The 15458-nt window shown below is 36.4% G+C and overlaps 1 protein-coding gene across 5 annotated transcripts in view; it reads left to right on the forward strand.

Annotated features, from left to right (window-relative positions):
* DENND1A (DENN domain containing 1A) overlaps positions 1-15458 on the forward strand; it is a 218524-nt gene that overhangs the window by 22635 nt on the left and 180431 nt on the right. For all 5 annotated transcript variants that reach the window (XR_012045633.1, XM_072882845.1, XM_072882843.1 and 2 more), the window contains exon 3: positions 14765-14808. Coding sequence is in view for 4 of the 5 variants with exons in the window: in XM_072882845.1 (XP_072738946.1) it covers positions 14765-14808 (44 nt within the window). In the remaining variant the exon portion in view is untranslated. The remainder of the gene's footprint in view (positions 1-14764; positions 14809-15458) is intronic.

The raw sequence follows: 15458 nt of genomic DNA on the forward strand, positions 1-15458 counted from the left end.
GCTTGTCTGTGTTAAAAGCCTCTACAGCTCTTGAGCTTACTTCTAGTTTTTAAGTTTTGTTGAAAACTGCTTCCCCTCATCATACTGCTTATCAGTGCTAAGCATATGGTTGGGTGCAATAATGCAAGTGTAGCTCTAGCTATCAGTGATGTTTCTTCCAAGCACTATGGGAAAACTGTCTCTCTGAATGTTCTACTCCATCAGCTTTCTCAGTTATTTTGAGAAGTTGCTTCTGAGGTCTTATTGTCTGTAGCACACGGCTTTCCCTCCTATTCTGTGTAATGCTAGATGTTCTTGCAAATCAGTGATGATGTGCCGATATCGGAGACTACATTTGTGCTGCCAGCTGGCTGTAACAAGTTACGCTCCTCGTTTCCTTAGTCATCCTCAATAGATTTGCATGTCAGCACAATGGGAGTCGATGACCATCTGCACTTCAGCACCTTGTGGATCAACCTGTGGAGAAAAATTGTGCAAGTGGATTAAAGTTGCATTTTTAGGTTACCTTTGGAGTTGGTAGGGAAGGAAAAAATTGTTTTCAGCAAATCTGCTTCTAAGGGTGCACAGAGTGAAAAGAATTGGCAGAGCTCTTGAAAAAGTCTGAAAGTATAGTTGGGAGTTTGTTGTGTGATAAAGCTGGGCAAGGAAAAGAGAAAGGAAATTAATGAAATTGCTAGTTCTATATACACCTGATTTCCAGGGCTGGCGATTAAACAAATATAACATGATTATGAAATGTTCTTGCTCAGGACTAGACTAGTCCACTCTCTCAGGAGTATCTTGATAGCTGGATATGTACTATCATACATCTTGGAAGTATCAAATACCTTAAAATGTTCCCAGTGCATTTCTATTTTGCAGTTAAAAATCCTTTTGATACCCTTGCCTTTTCTACAGTAATAAAAATGTTACAAAATTTTTTTAGTGAGATGATAGATTTCCTGTCTAGTTGCACTGAATATCAGCAAGCTTCTCTTTATATAAAACAAATCATTCTTCAGGCTGATAGTACTGCTTTAAATATGTTAAACTTACTTTCTCAGAGGCTTTCTTTTTATTATAGCATCACACATGGCATAAAGTGAGCTTTGTTAGTAGTAGCTGAAAGCATTGCAGATACAAAACAGGTCAATCCTGCAAGTGTAAATATACCAACAATTCTCTTGCAGTGCTTGATGCTGTCCAGTTAATGAACTTTACTCCAAAAGAGAGAAGTCATTCTGAGTAGCTGAACACTCAAATTTTCTTTTTCTTTCATCTTGCGGTCATTAGCTAGGTGAGGTGTATTTTTCCACATTAGGACCTCTTTCCCCCACCCCCACTAAGTTTTGAATACTGTTCAAGAAGTTCAACTTCTGTCATCAACGCATCTACTCCACAGAAACTTTTTGCAGGAGAGTATATTGAATGCTTTTCCTGCTTTTGCAAACTTTCCTCTCAGTTTGTAGGCTTTCACAAGACCTCAGTGGTGCTGCAGCCTTAGTTGAGGCTCACTGTGACCAATCTCTGATTTTTTTTTTTTTAACTTTCTTCCAGCTTACTGGGTCTTATGAATTTTCATTACTATTTTGATAGAATGGACAGTACTAATATGACTAAGTTGAGATGAGCATGTTACACTTCAGAACTTAGCCTTGTACCCTTCAGTACTCAATTTTACATTTTGGTTTCAGCATGAACTGTGTATCAACAAAATAATTATTGCTATCTTTTATATATGATCTTGCACGCCCTAAAACTTAGGAGTGAGTTGGTGACCACTGAAACTGTTGGTCAGTTAGGATCATTTAATACCATAGATTTCTGTAGTTGTAAATGCATTGAGCATGAAGCTCTAAGGATGTGTACATTGTTGAAGCCACAACTGTAGTGTTACTCTGTATAATAATATCTCACCAAAAATGATAGCTAGGTTTGGCTGTCCTTTATTGATAATGAAACATATATGAATCGGGTTCATTGTGTGATAGATAGGATATATTTTACTACACATTTCAAAAAGTATTTAAGTTAACATCTCCACTAAAGAAAACAATGGAATTAAGAACGGGATTTTCAGTTTCCTGTGTCACAATTTCATCTTAGAATCATTTTTTTCTGTTTCAGTGCCATTTGAATAACTAAAGTATCCTGAAATAGAGAGATGCAATAATAGAAATTTTGAAGCTGTCAAAACCCAAAATGATTCTGAAGAGCTTGTTTTCTATAAAATCTTGTATTGCTATGCAGGGAGATTCCCATAAGAGATATTTGTGCAGATCAATACCGCACAGCAGTGTCATTGGGAGCTGGTGGTACTCTACTAAAGTAACACATGATAACTTTGAAACTGAAAACAGTTTGAGACTATCAATATTGAAAGTATGAAAGTAAGGTCAGAGTTTTAAACATAAAGTTACATAGCTTGAGGCTTAGAAATCAGTATTCAGTGTTGCATGTTTAACAAAGAAGGTATTCTCTGTGTAGTTTAGGCAATTATACGATTGCTGAAGAGTAGGGTTGGTTTATTTCTTTTTTTAGTACAACACTTCAAGAACTTATGGTTGGCTAGAACACTTTTGTTCCAAGTGCTTTTTGAGTCAGTTCAGATTAAACCTGAAATGTGATGGTCCATATAACAATGAATATATTTCTGCAGTACTTATATGTATTTGCCTAATAATATGTCTATCTGAATTTATTATGGTTGGTGAATTTTGGAAGGAGATTAAAAAAAAAGTTAGATGACTGTGAAGTGTTCTGTAATACATGGAAAATACAGGTTATTAGCAAATTAAAGTGGCCATAATATCATTAACACTAAAACAAAAAATGGTGAAAATAAAGCAGTTTGGAAAACGTTTATAAAACTCAAAGTATTTTCTAGTAATGAAAAGCCTGGCGGTATGTTGGAAAACACTATTTGTTTTCGTTAGCAATTCCTTTAGGTTTTGTAAAGTAGTTGATTGATTGCCATGGCCACGTTGTGGTTTTACATGACTTCCTTGTAATATAGTATTTCTAAAAAGCAATATGACATTAAAATGTTATTCCTGGCTTTCTTCAAAACAACAAACAGAATTAAAAATTATCTGGTTGACACAGGAAAGTAGAAAATGTGACATTATGTAAAAATTTCTCGTAAAATTAATTGAATAAGGATTTTTTTGAATGAAGCTGCTTATTAATATGCCAATGTTAGGTATGAATTAAGTTGGCTATAAACTCTAATTTTATCAAATGTATATCTTTTAGTTTTGCTGTAACAAGCTAGCTTAAAGAAATTGTTTTGGGCTACGTATGCTTGAACCTTCAGCAGAAGCAGTAATCTTGGGAAGGCAGTTAGGCAGACATAAGCAATTTGAAATATGTGTCTTGTAAATATTAAAGAGGGTGACTGTTTCTTGTAAAAATGTCAAAACTCTACTTGCTTTGGTCTTATGTTGCATAACTTGAGAACTGGCATTCTGGAAATATAAGTTAAGTTGGCAGATTTATGCAATCACCGCTTGTGTCTGGTATTGTTAAACTCTAGATGATGCGCTAACTCTGGATTAATTTTTGCTGCATGCTAGCTACATGTGGTGAAGGTCTGTTTATTTTTCTTCCTTTATTGCTTCTGAGACTTAAGAAAAATCTTATCTGGTAAATCCTACCCTGTGTGGTATTGGCACTTCCAGATTGTCACATTTAAATCATAGCATGAAATATCAGTTAACTGTTTCTTTCATATTTTCAGGACAAGGAGGGCTTGCCAGCTGCTGTTGAAGTGAAGAGGCTGTCACCAGGCAACTCTGTTGTCTCAGAATATAAATACAAAGAGGCAGGAGAGAAGCGAATTCAGTATTCATGGCCTGAGCACTTGAAACATATCTCTATTAAATTTATAGAGTGGTGAAAAGGTTACAAGAAAAAAAATACTGATCAAACACAAATTAAAAAAATTATTAAAACTAAAAAAACCCTACTTAATGTAGGTGTTTCTATTCAACTTCTACATTTAAACTCTTTTGTATAATTATTACAGGCAGCCTGTGAAATGTTTCAGAATGCTTTGTATTTAATTTTGTAAGCCAGGCTTTGTGGATTTCTTGAATGTTGAAGTAGGATGTTACCTAATTGTATTTTTTGTAAGTTTTAGCTGCTGTATAATTTGCTGACTGAAATTACAGGGGGAAAAAAAGAATTGAAAACATAATCCATTCAAAATTTGCTCCTTGCGGGCCTCCTGGAGTTTGGCTTAGATTTCCAGTAACACTAAATTTCTGGGTTGGTTGAAGAACAGATGGTTATGAAGAGGAATATCCCCTTAAGTGCATAGTAAAGCAATCTCAAAAGATTCATCAACCGTGCTTTAATATGGACTTGAGGTATCACCAAAGTAATTAACCATTGCATATAAAAGATCTGAAGACCTCAAATGAAGATGGGAGAAACATGTAACAAACAAGACTTGAAATAAGTACTTTTTTTGTCTTCTGTTTTTGATCTCCGTTATTTTAGCTTTAACTCTATCCTATGCATCCGCTTTTTATAGTTCTAGCTTTAGTTATATCAGTATCATCAGTTTAAAAATTAATCTGGCCTGAAAGTTTCCTGCTCTTGTTTGTAAGGAAATAATTCTGAGTTTTCTGATCACTGAAGACATCTTACGCTTTCTAACGTCTCTTTATTCTTACAGTTTAGAATGTTAGTAGAAGAGAAATTAATCTGTACTGTTATACAACTGATGTTTTTTCAACAGATTTCTTGGTATGGATGAAACAAAAGGAGTTAAGGATTTAATATAGAGGTAATTCCCCAACCATATTTCATATATTGGACACTCTGTGCTTGCAGCACAACTGTTTCACAACTTCCGTTAAAAGAATTGGTAAAGTTTTGATTAAACCTGGCACCATTCCATACAAAAATCCAAGAGAATAAATAATAGCAGTTGAAGATGGAACATGTTACCTTATAAAAGGGTCTAACTAGTCTGACGCGTAAGTCTTCCAATATCCTTTTACTTACCATTTATCAGATCCTGACTCTGACACATACATTTTCTTCGATCCATTGCTTCTTGATCTGCTCCTATTACAACTTAATGCTGTGGAAGGGAAGAGCTGATCTTGTTCCTTGGGAGAGAGATGACTGACTTTATACTGCAGAAGAGATTTGAAATAAAATATAAACTGAACTGACTCTTCAGGCTTTGTGGTTATGTTTGCATTAATGTTTAGAGCAGAGCTACCTTCAGTGTTGTGGTTTTTTTTTTTTTTTTTTTAAATTCTCCAGCATCTGTTTATTTCATGATACTTTAGCTCTTCAAATGGTATTGAAACAAAAGAACAGATTCTTTCAAAGTTGTAACTGTGCCAGAGGAAACTGGAAATACCATTCTTAACTCTACTACTGTTCTGTAGTGGAATGTCCGTGTGCTGCTGAATGCCTTTTAAGTGGCAAGCTGGACAGCTCAACAACTTGCCATGACACCAAATAACTGATTAGGACTTGCTAAGAGGAAACTAATGTAGCCTCTTCTTTCTGTAAAAGACAATGAATGTTTTTTCCTGTCTTCTTATCCAAGAAGTGAGTGTTGTTTCTGTTTAACACTCACTGTACTTCAGTTTTTTAACAGGTTTGTAAAATGAATTTAATGAAGACCCCTTTAGATGATGTATAAAGTTGGTTGGATGCTAGAAGCAGTAAAAGTCTAATTTCTAAGGTGTACTCTGAATGGGTCATAAAGCTGCTGATGGTCTAGTGCATGCACTGGAAAACTGGTGTGAGGGGATCAGTTAGGAGCCCAGCCACCTCAGGTGTACCGAAACATAAGGGCAACTTTGACAACTTTTGTCAATTCTTGTATTGTTAGGGCTTATTACCTCTCCATATCGTGCAGAATCATTTGAATGTTAAAGATGATTCTCTGGGGAACTGTATATAGCCTTAAGAAAAAATCCATGAGGGAGTTGTAGATAAACCTGCTTTATTTTGGAAGGATTTTTTAAAAAATTATATAAGATACTGCTGAACGCTGCCTAGGAAAGTTTTGCTCCTCGCTGCCCCTCTGGCTCTTGATGTGTTAATAATATAAAACAATTATGGAAATCATAGTGATTTGCTTAATCTGTTCTGGTTTTCTCTCTTCCTTCCTGTTTCCTATGATGTATATTTTATGTTGCCTTTACTCTCAGTCTTTCCCGCTTTTGGATCATTTTACTGAACTCTGAACAGCATTTCGTGTGTGAGTTGCAAACCTTATATTCTGTTTCTAGATTAAACTGTTGTGAAAAGCATTTTCATGTTACCAGTGAGGTTTTTGGCACTTGCAGGGCAGACTTCCAAATGCTCTGTTGAGAGAGAGAGGCAAACTTGCAAGTCTGTTTTTCATGGCACTAATGTCAATGGACTCATTTGAACAGCAGCTGATGTATACAGTACTTGCTGATTCACTCAACTGTACATCATTCACAAAAACTTCAGTAACTGAGAACGATAGGTCAGGGTCTGCTTATTTATGCCTAACTTGTCATAAAGATGTGGACTATATCCTAGAAATGGAATATTTGTTTGAAGTGTGATCTGCTAGGTGAACAGTCTCATTGCATGCTATTCTCATGTGGGTTGTATTTTTGAATATTGAACCTGTTACGCATGCTTGCTATGCATATTGATATTTTGGGGTAACCTCAATTGCATGCATTGTGGTGCTGGCGGGGTTTTTTTGTGTGGTGTTTTTTTCTTTTTTTTAAATATGGTTTGTAAGACATTCTTATAGAATTTTCTTTACATCTTGGTTGTTTTCTGACTTGTACACTTTTAGAATAAGGAGTACTTTAAGAAGAAAAGATTGAAGTCTCTTAAAGCTTCACATCCAGAAAAACATAATTTTTATTCCACATGTATTTTCTGCCAGAACTTGTTCTGAGGTTTCTTGTCTGTCGTCTTGTGTGTGTAGGTTTTTTTTCTCTCCCACATTTTCTCCACCGCCCCCTACCCCCCTGCCTTTTTCCCTCCTCCCCCTCTTCCCCCACTCTGAGATGTTATCCGCATGCTAAGTCGGCAGCAGTTTAGGGGCAAGCAGAAGTGTTCGGCTGTACTGAATACAGGACACCAAGGAGTTTGCAGAGGTTTGGAAAGAAGTTTACCTTACTTTTTAGTTGTGCTGCATAAGTACTATAATGTGTAGTAAGTGTTGAAATTAAAGTTGCTCTGAATGGAATTCCATTTCGTTTTAGAGGGATTGCAGCTATAAAGACCTTAAAGAAGTGAATGAGCTAAATCATTTAGTTAGGGAGGAAAAATGAAGTAATTTTCACCGTATTTTTCAATTTGGGATTAATGTATCTGAATGCATTGTAGCCAGTGTGGATTAAATTGGCTGACTTTTTTTATCGGAAGAAACAGGTTAGTATGTATTGGTTTTGTGTGGTTAACTGTGGGAAGTATTCTCTGATAATTTTTTGAAGAACTTCCCTGGTTTTATAATTTCCATACACTTCAAATACAGACCACTTTGAGTTGCGCTCTTTTTAGAAGTAATTAAGCATGCCTCTTTTAAAAGCAAAACTCTTCACTTCATGATGTAAGAAAAGTTGAGAGTAAAAGAGCAGCATAGTTACACTAATATGCCATTGTAGCATGTTCCCATCCTGTCATCTGGAAAATTAAATCAGGTTACAGCATGGATTAACATCTAGACTTGTGAGGAGGGCAAGGTAGTGTCTTAAATGCCATGAAATTGAACAATGGGATTATACAGTTCACAGCTAATTTCAATATTCTTTTGTATTTGGCTTTTTGTTGAACAAGATTCTGTAGGAAGAGGCAGTAATAGATTTTAGAACTTGGAAACATTCACATATTTACTAAAATAATAGTTTGAATATGGTTGAGTAATCAATACAATGCTCTACATAATGTGCATAGATGTGAGGTAGAATCTCTACTACTAGAGGGAAAAACTGAATGTGTTAGCAATGAAAACTGTATTCACCTAGTGTGGAATCAATGGTTTGTGCTATCCATTTGTTGGTACTCTATAAATGCATGTCAAGGAATCAAAATGCTGCTGTGACAGTGCAGAAAAGTTTTCCTGTTCTATCACTGAGAAATAGCATTGTCTTTTCTTACCCCTGTTCAAAATAAAAAATATGTTCAGTTACAGAAACTTCACGTACTGGTCATATGAGACTTGATTCAGTAGGTTCCCTCAAAAGCACCTCTTAAAATAGTTGCAAAAGGAAACGGCTTCATTTCGTTTGTGTTTTTCCTGACTGGTCCTCCCTAGAACAGAGTGTCCATTGTGAGCAGTTAAGGGCTGGTGGATCTCCAGGTCTCTGGCCAACCTAGATTTTATGGGCAGCAGCTGCTTTGTACGGAGCTATATCCTCTGGGAAGAGGGCTTACGTGATGTGCGTCAGGTTGGTAAGTGAACCCACTCTGACTTCAGTGTAGTCACTCATGAATCTTAGGAAATTCGTATGACATGCCATTGATTTAAAAGCTTTTTAAACCTGAGTGTAAACATGAGGAATAAAATTAAATTGACTTTTTTCTTAGTACCAACAGTTTTAATTTATATTTGTGACGTATATGTATTTCATTGCACTTGCGCCCATACAAGAATGGGAGATTGCAGATAAGATGGTGTATTTTAGCTTTATTTTGGAATGCTATTGTTTGTATACTTTCTGCTTTACACTTGTAACTTGCAATTTCCGGTGCTGTATTTCAGCATGCTATTAATACTAATATACGGCTTTTCCAGCACTTGCTTTAGGCAGAAACTGTGAGGATCTTGTCGATTTTTGTGAGCTGAAACTACAAAATCAGATGTAATGAAAGATAAAGAGGAGATATTAAGTTACCATCAACATGCAAGTTCAACCTGTAGCACAACTTGAGTTCATGGTTTGGGTTTGGGAAAAAGTTTAGTTTGAGAAGCAGCTCCATGATTCATGTGACTTTTTTCTTTCTGTTGTTAACTTTCACTTTGTTCATTGTTTTCAATGTCTCCTTTTGACCTCAGCTGAGCTTTTAATGCTTTACAGCTTTAGAGATGACTGCACTGGAAATCTTCAAGCTCTGTACTTCGCTGTAACTATGTAAGAGGTTGGTTAGGATTTCAGTCGCTCTCTTCCCTTGTTCTGATGTCAGCAAACAGATTCCACTCTCCTGAACTTGCAAAAAGTATTTTTACTTTGCCTATGGAGTATTAAAGTAGGAAAATATTTGAGCATCATTTTGTTAGAAACCCTGTTAAGTACCTAGAATAAGAGTGTTCACTGTGTTTGGAGTTGTTAAGGGTTTTCTTACTGTCTGGAGATACGGTGGAGCTACAGCTAATTCAGTTTGCATGCAGCGTGCAAAACAAATTACCGTTAGTAAAAGTGTTTGAAGTTTGCCAGTTACTTCAGTTTTATAGGCAGAGTTGACAGTCAGTTATGTTCATGTCTTTACCAAGTATTTCATGTGAATGCTGAAGTGTATTTTACTGATACTGGTAATGCTGATTAAAGCTGAATCCTGAATGCTTGTCTGAGCTACCCTCCTGTATTCCTCCGTTTGTATGACCGTTTCCCCTGTTCAGAATAATTTGGATATTGCGTCCATTGTGATTATAGGCGCCTTGTGCTTATCCTTTCAATGCAGAGCCTGGCCATACTGAGTAGTAGTAATGTTTATGAAATACAAACATCTACAAAACAGTCAGGTGTCTTGATGGCCACTACCTAAATGTGTGTATTTATGTAAATCCTCTTGGTTTAGTGAGGGTGCTCCAGCTTCGTGGAACTTCATGTAATGACTACATAGAATTTAAATATAATTTTATTGTGTATATATGTGTAGGTAAGTGTAGTTGAAAACACCTTTCAAATGAACGTTAGATTAACAATGAAGAATGGATAAAGTGATGAAAGCTGTAATAAGATGTGATGTAGTTTCTTTTTCCATTGTGTAGTGTTTTCCAAATAAAGATACTGAAAGTTTAGTAAATATTCCCAGACTGTTTAAAAGCTGAAGTGATGGAGCTGACGCAATGTTAAATATAAAATACTTGTAAAAACATGAGGACGTGCAAGCATGTGGCTGCCAGGCATAATTTAAAGGTGGTTTTCTTAACTGTAGGGTTCCAGGTTATATGGATTAGCCATTCTGGTGCTGTTATGAGATGTGCCATCAAAAGCAGACTGTATACAAACTATATATCCCACTGTCTTAACAGGCATGTGACACCCAGTGCAATTCCACAAAGTGCTTTGCTCATCCAGCTAAGTACATATTGCTGTTATTTCCATTGAAATTGATGGATGAGAAATTAAGTTGATTTCATGCATTGTGGATGAATTGAAATTTCTTCTAATGTATACGGTTGATTGACACAGTAAGGTTTTATTTGTATTAAAGACAGCTTATGAATGTATCATAGTACTGAGAGATCAATTTTTTGGATGAAAATATAATTGTAGACTGTGTGCTTTGAGAACACGTTCGTCTTGAACCTGTTTGAGAACACATTCATCTTGAAACTGACTCAGGTAGGGACTCTAATCACAGTTGCATCTTTTTTCTAAATTACGGAATGGTAATGTTTCATCTGGTGAGTTAAATAGTACTATCTACGTGAGGATTCAGTTCACCAAAGTGCTTAGTGTTGAAAACAGCCATCACTACTTCAGTTGCCTGAAGTCTGGACAGCACAGCAAGCATCCAACAAATTTCCTCCTGTCTTCTTACTGAGCCTTGCAGTGTGTATATTTTACTGTCTAATTTTAAAGAGGTAGAAATAATTTATCCTTTAGGATACGGATCAATAGACGAGTAAAAGTGGAATAGTCCTAGTTAAGAGATACACAAAAGACTATGTAATAGCAAAGTAAAAGTGATACTACAGTCAATAAGCTACTATGTGGAAAAGTTTAGGAACTCCCCATTTTGTATTACTGCATTGCTTAAAAGGCCCATTTCAGTAAGATCTGTTACCTGTGGTTTTGTGGGGGTTTTGGTCGTCTTTTTTTGTTGTTGTTGTTTTTCTTTCAATATTCTCCTGTTACCAAGCTCACTGAAGACACAAAGTAAGAAATAGATATTCTAAATATTTACTCACAGTTTATGAGTAACTAGGCTGGATGACCTATAGGAAGGGTTCTTAAAATGTGGCATACTTGCGTCTTGTGGTATGCAAACCACAGCAGCGAAAGGTAATCCATCCTCGCTGCCGTTTCTCAGGAGAGGGTGGAGGCCAGCCTTCTGCATTTACACGTAGCCTTACCCAGCAGTGTTGGAAGTGGCTGTCAGTATCACTGCTCCTGTGCGAGGAGAGGAAGCCGTAGGGATGGACAGCAAAGATGGAAATGTTGCTGCTCTTGCAGCAAGGATGTATCGCAATTCTTTCCATGGCGAGAGCATGTGACAAAATTTTTGTTTCAGAAGCAACAGTCTTAAGCTAACTATAAAGGTGATATGATTTTTGGTGCATTGTAAAGATCTTAATAACCGATGGTCTAATTTTTAACTAGTGCCTGTTACCCCTAAAGAACAAATATTCAGAACTGCATAATTTCTGAAATAGTTAGAGAAAATAATTTTGTAGTGGATCAGTTAAACATTTCAGTAACTTTGAAAATTGAAATATCCTTTGTTACTGGCTATTGATATCAAAGGATATTAAAGAAATGTTGGAGGTACACATTCCGATGTAGTGATGGGGGGGGGCGAAGTTATTGTTTGTTACTTTGTATTGGTAATCACCGTAACTGCACTTAGTTATGTACCACACTCTACGTCATAGACAATGGCTGTGAATGAGTCTACACTGAAAATTCTGCCAAATCCTGTTCGGTGTATAGTCTAGTCAACCGATGTCCAAAATGTAGTAGTCCTTGTAAGAGATGAAGACAATGGAAATCTTTTGGTTTGTTTGTAAGTTGATTTATTGTAAGGGTGGTGAGACACTGATAGCACAGAGAAGTCGTGGTTGCCCCATCCCTGGAAGTGTTCAAGGCCAGGCTGGATGGGGCTTTGAGCAATCTGGTCTAGTGGGAGGTGTCCCTGCCCATGGCAGGGGGGTTGGACTAAATGATCTTCAAGGTCCCTTCCAACCCAAATCATTCTATGATGCTATGATTTTGACTTTCCTGTGTTAGGGACATGTATGGAACACGGAGGTTTTTTTTCCTGTTTACGCTGTGTTTTCTATGGCCACTGCTTTGCCTTATTTCTTGATGGCACATAAATTTTTGAGAGGCAGGAAAAAAAAATCCCAATTTTCTGTAAGAATGAATATATTTCAGTAAAAACTCTGAATGAAAATTGACGTATATAGACAAAGCTAGAATTGAAACCAAACGAGCCTAACAAAAAATCCTTGGCTGTGATTTTTAAGTTATTGTTTAAGTTGTGCTTTGTTTCATTGTAATGAGAAAGGTTTGTAAGGTGGCCTCTGAGACAATAAAAGCACCAGCGTGTATTTGTTTGCCCATGATAACTTTCAGCTACCAGTGCTTATGAGTGAATCTTGGTGTCTTGCAAAGTGGTGCACAATGCACCTCTGCCTTCTGGACGGTGACCTTGCTAGGAGCTTTCAGGGTTTACATGGATGTTGACAAATAGGTTCCTATAGGCCTTCCTCCATGCCAATGAGCTGCTGAAACACAGAAAGGCCTTCAAGATGCTGAGAAAACAGGAAAAATATATGCTTACACACACATAATTACTTTGTATGACTAATCTGTTTTGTTGTATTTTTAAAGAAAGGAGAACGTGGATTCTTCCTATGGAGGAATGTGTTTAGAGCAAACACACTATAGATTTATGTCCCAATTTAATTCCTCATTTCCTTAAAAAATGGTAAATGATAAAATTCTGTGTATATCAGTATGTGTATATATATTTATATTGAGTTTGAGAGCAATGGGTCAATAGAAGTGGTGGTGGGGGAATGTCAGTATCATGTTCCAGGCACCATTACAGATTTCTTAGGCAATGTTACGTACTTGGATTTACAGATTTATTTCTTTCTTTCATTTGTCTTTTCTGTGAAAACTGGGAAGTTTAGCCTCAAATAATTAATTTCAAAAATATGTAAGAATATGCATCATAATAGATGTTGCATAGTTTAATCTTACCACTGATGCTGTGCTTGCTTTGGTGAAATATGAAACTGTATTGTCCCGTTAATTGTTACTTGTGTACAAATGACTGTTCATGCGAGTTCAGCTGTTCACATTTGTTTGCATGTTTGGATACTTAACTTAGTATGCTTACCTGCATATAGATTTAAGAGTTTTCGAACTAAGGCTTTAAAATGTGATCCCTTGCTTTCTATTTCTACTTTTTTGTGTTAATGTAGAAAGGTTTGCTCATATGCATATGTAAAATTTGATATATTATGTATATAATTGTATGCGTGTAATGGTGAAAGCATCTGTCAGGAGAAAGTTAAGCTAGAAAGTTTATTAATATACAGTCTTGCTATATTTCTAATGTAAAAAGAATATACCTTAATAAAGAGTTTGCACCTGCTAGCGACTGAATCGCCAATCAACTGATTTATTACTAAAGTAAACTTTGCCAATGAGAAATCTAGGGTGGGACTATTCTGAAATAACAGTGTGTGGTGCATGTGTCGTAAAAATGACTCTTCCCCTCAAGCCTCAGCTACAATGCGGTATAGCAAGGATTGAGCAGGAGAGGTTGTGTATGAGGTGTTGCTCCCTACATAATGGTCAAAATGTGTGGAAACAGTGTACAGAGAGTCAAGAATCTGGTAACAGTGTATCCAGTGAGCCAGGCGTCATGCAACCAAACCCACCGGATTGCCCAAAGGGTAGAAGCTGTGCAGGATACCAGTTGATTTTTCTGTGCCTTACCCTTTATTCTGAACTCTTGTGTGATTACTGTATGGTTTGTTTTTTGGTTTTAGTAGTTTAAAAAATTATTTGTAGAATGGAATCTGGTCTCCTCAGCCATATTCCTTTGAAAAATGGATGGCTTTGAAGAGTTCTGTTTTAAATAGATTGCCGTATCAATAATTTCAACCATGATATTTTGTTGTTTTATGAACATCTCTGATTAAATTCAGGGAATACTACCGTATTATTTATTCTGACAAGCCAAAGGAATAAGGACGTTGCATCAGTCTTGAATGCTTGCTAATCTGAAGCATTAGAGGTTCCAGGGCTACATTAATTACCTGTTTCACATTCTGGATAAATATTTTTTATTTTCTAGGGAACATACCTTAACATTAATGTAAAGTAATTTTGAGAGATTTGTAATCTGGTATTACTGAGAACATCTACGGAGGTTAATTGACACAGCGTCTGTAGCTGGCAAAACTAGTTATCTGATTACAAGCAAAATCTAGGTGCGTTTGGTAACTGTTTTCTGGTGACAAGCCTAGTTGGCAAATTGCATCCAGAAAGATATTGCACAAGGTAATAGCTTAAAGTTCAGTGTAGCACCAGGACATCTCTTATAAAATAGTTTATATATAAATGTATATTTACATACAGATGCGTGTGTGTATATGCATGTGTATGTACAGAGAGATATTTATGGTTTCACGTGTTTTGTGTGTGTATGTTTTATATACAATTTTTGTCTGTCTGGAGGAGGGTAAAGGGAGAGCCTTGAAAAGTCCTTCCCTGCTCTTATCAACATAGCAGCCTCAGCTGCCCTCCTTGGATCCCCTGCCAGGGTTGCTATCATCTTCTGATCAAATATTAATGTGTGATTCTCTGCTTGCTCACTAATCCAAAGCCAATTAATATTATCTGTCAATTATTTACAGATCCTGAGGTGCGGAGGCAATTCCCAGAGGACTACAGTGACCAGGTTTGGAATGCGTAATTAATTTTTTACATGACAAAATTTATTTCAGGGTTGTTCAACATATTATTGCTGCTCTTTTTACTGAAAAAGATAAATGCATTCTTAGAAAGAAAAAGAAGCTGTAATTAGGAGCAGAAGGATAAAAACATTTTCACATTTAAAGCAGAAAGCGGAAGAATTTTGGATCTCATAAGATTGTTTTACAATCTAGTTTTTACAAGCGAACATGAGAGCGGGAAGGAAAATTGATTAATAAATTTCACTTTTTGCCTTTAGGTGCCACAACCTGCAGTTCATTTGGCAGTCCTCACTTCATTGTCTGAAAGGTTTATAGCTATATTTAACTGGGCACCTGGCACTACAGTACATTTTTTAAATTCTTGCCTGATCATGCAGTCTCTACTCTGTTTCAAAAAGATGGTATAAAAATACGAATTGCAGGTAGAACACACAGGTATTTATCATTTACTTTATACACAGATCGAATCTGGAATATTTCACAGGACCTCTAGCTGACTTTGAAATTAACAGCTTCAAGTTACCTTGTATTTTACTATGTCTCATTAGAAGTGGATTGGGGCAGGGGTCAGAGGTTAGGGAGAGGGGATTATTACTGTGGTGTCTATAAGTACTACTGGAGTTAATGCGCTGTT

The sequence above is a fragment of the Ciconia boyciana genome, chromosome 18, assembly GCF_034638445.1.
Source record: "Ciconia boyciana chromosome 18, ASM3463844v1, whole genome shotgun sequence".
Lineage (NCBI taxonomy): Eukaryota > Metazoa > Chordata > Aves > Ciconiiformes > Ciconiidae > Ciconia > Ciconia boyciana.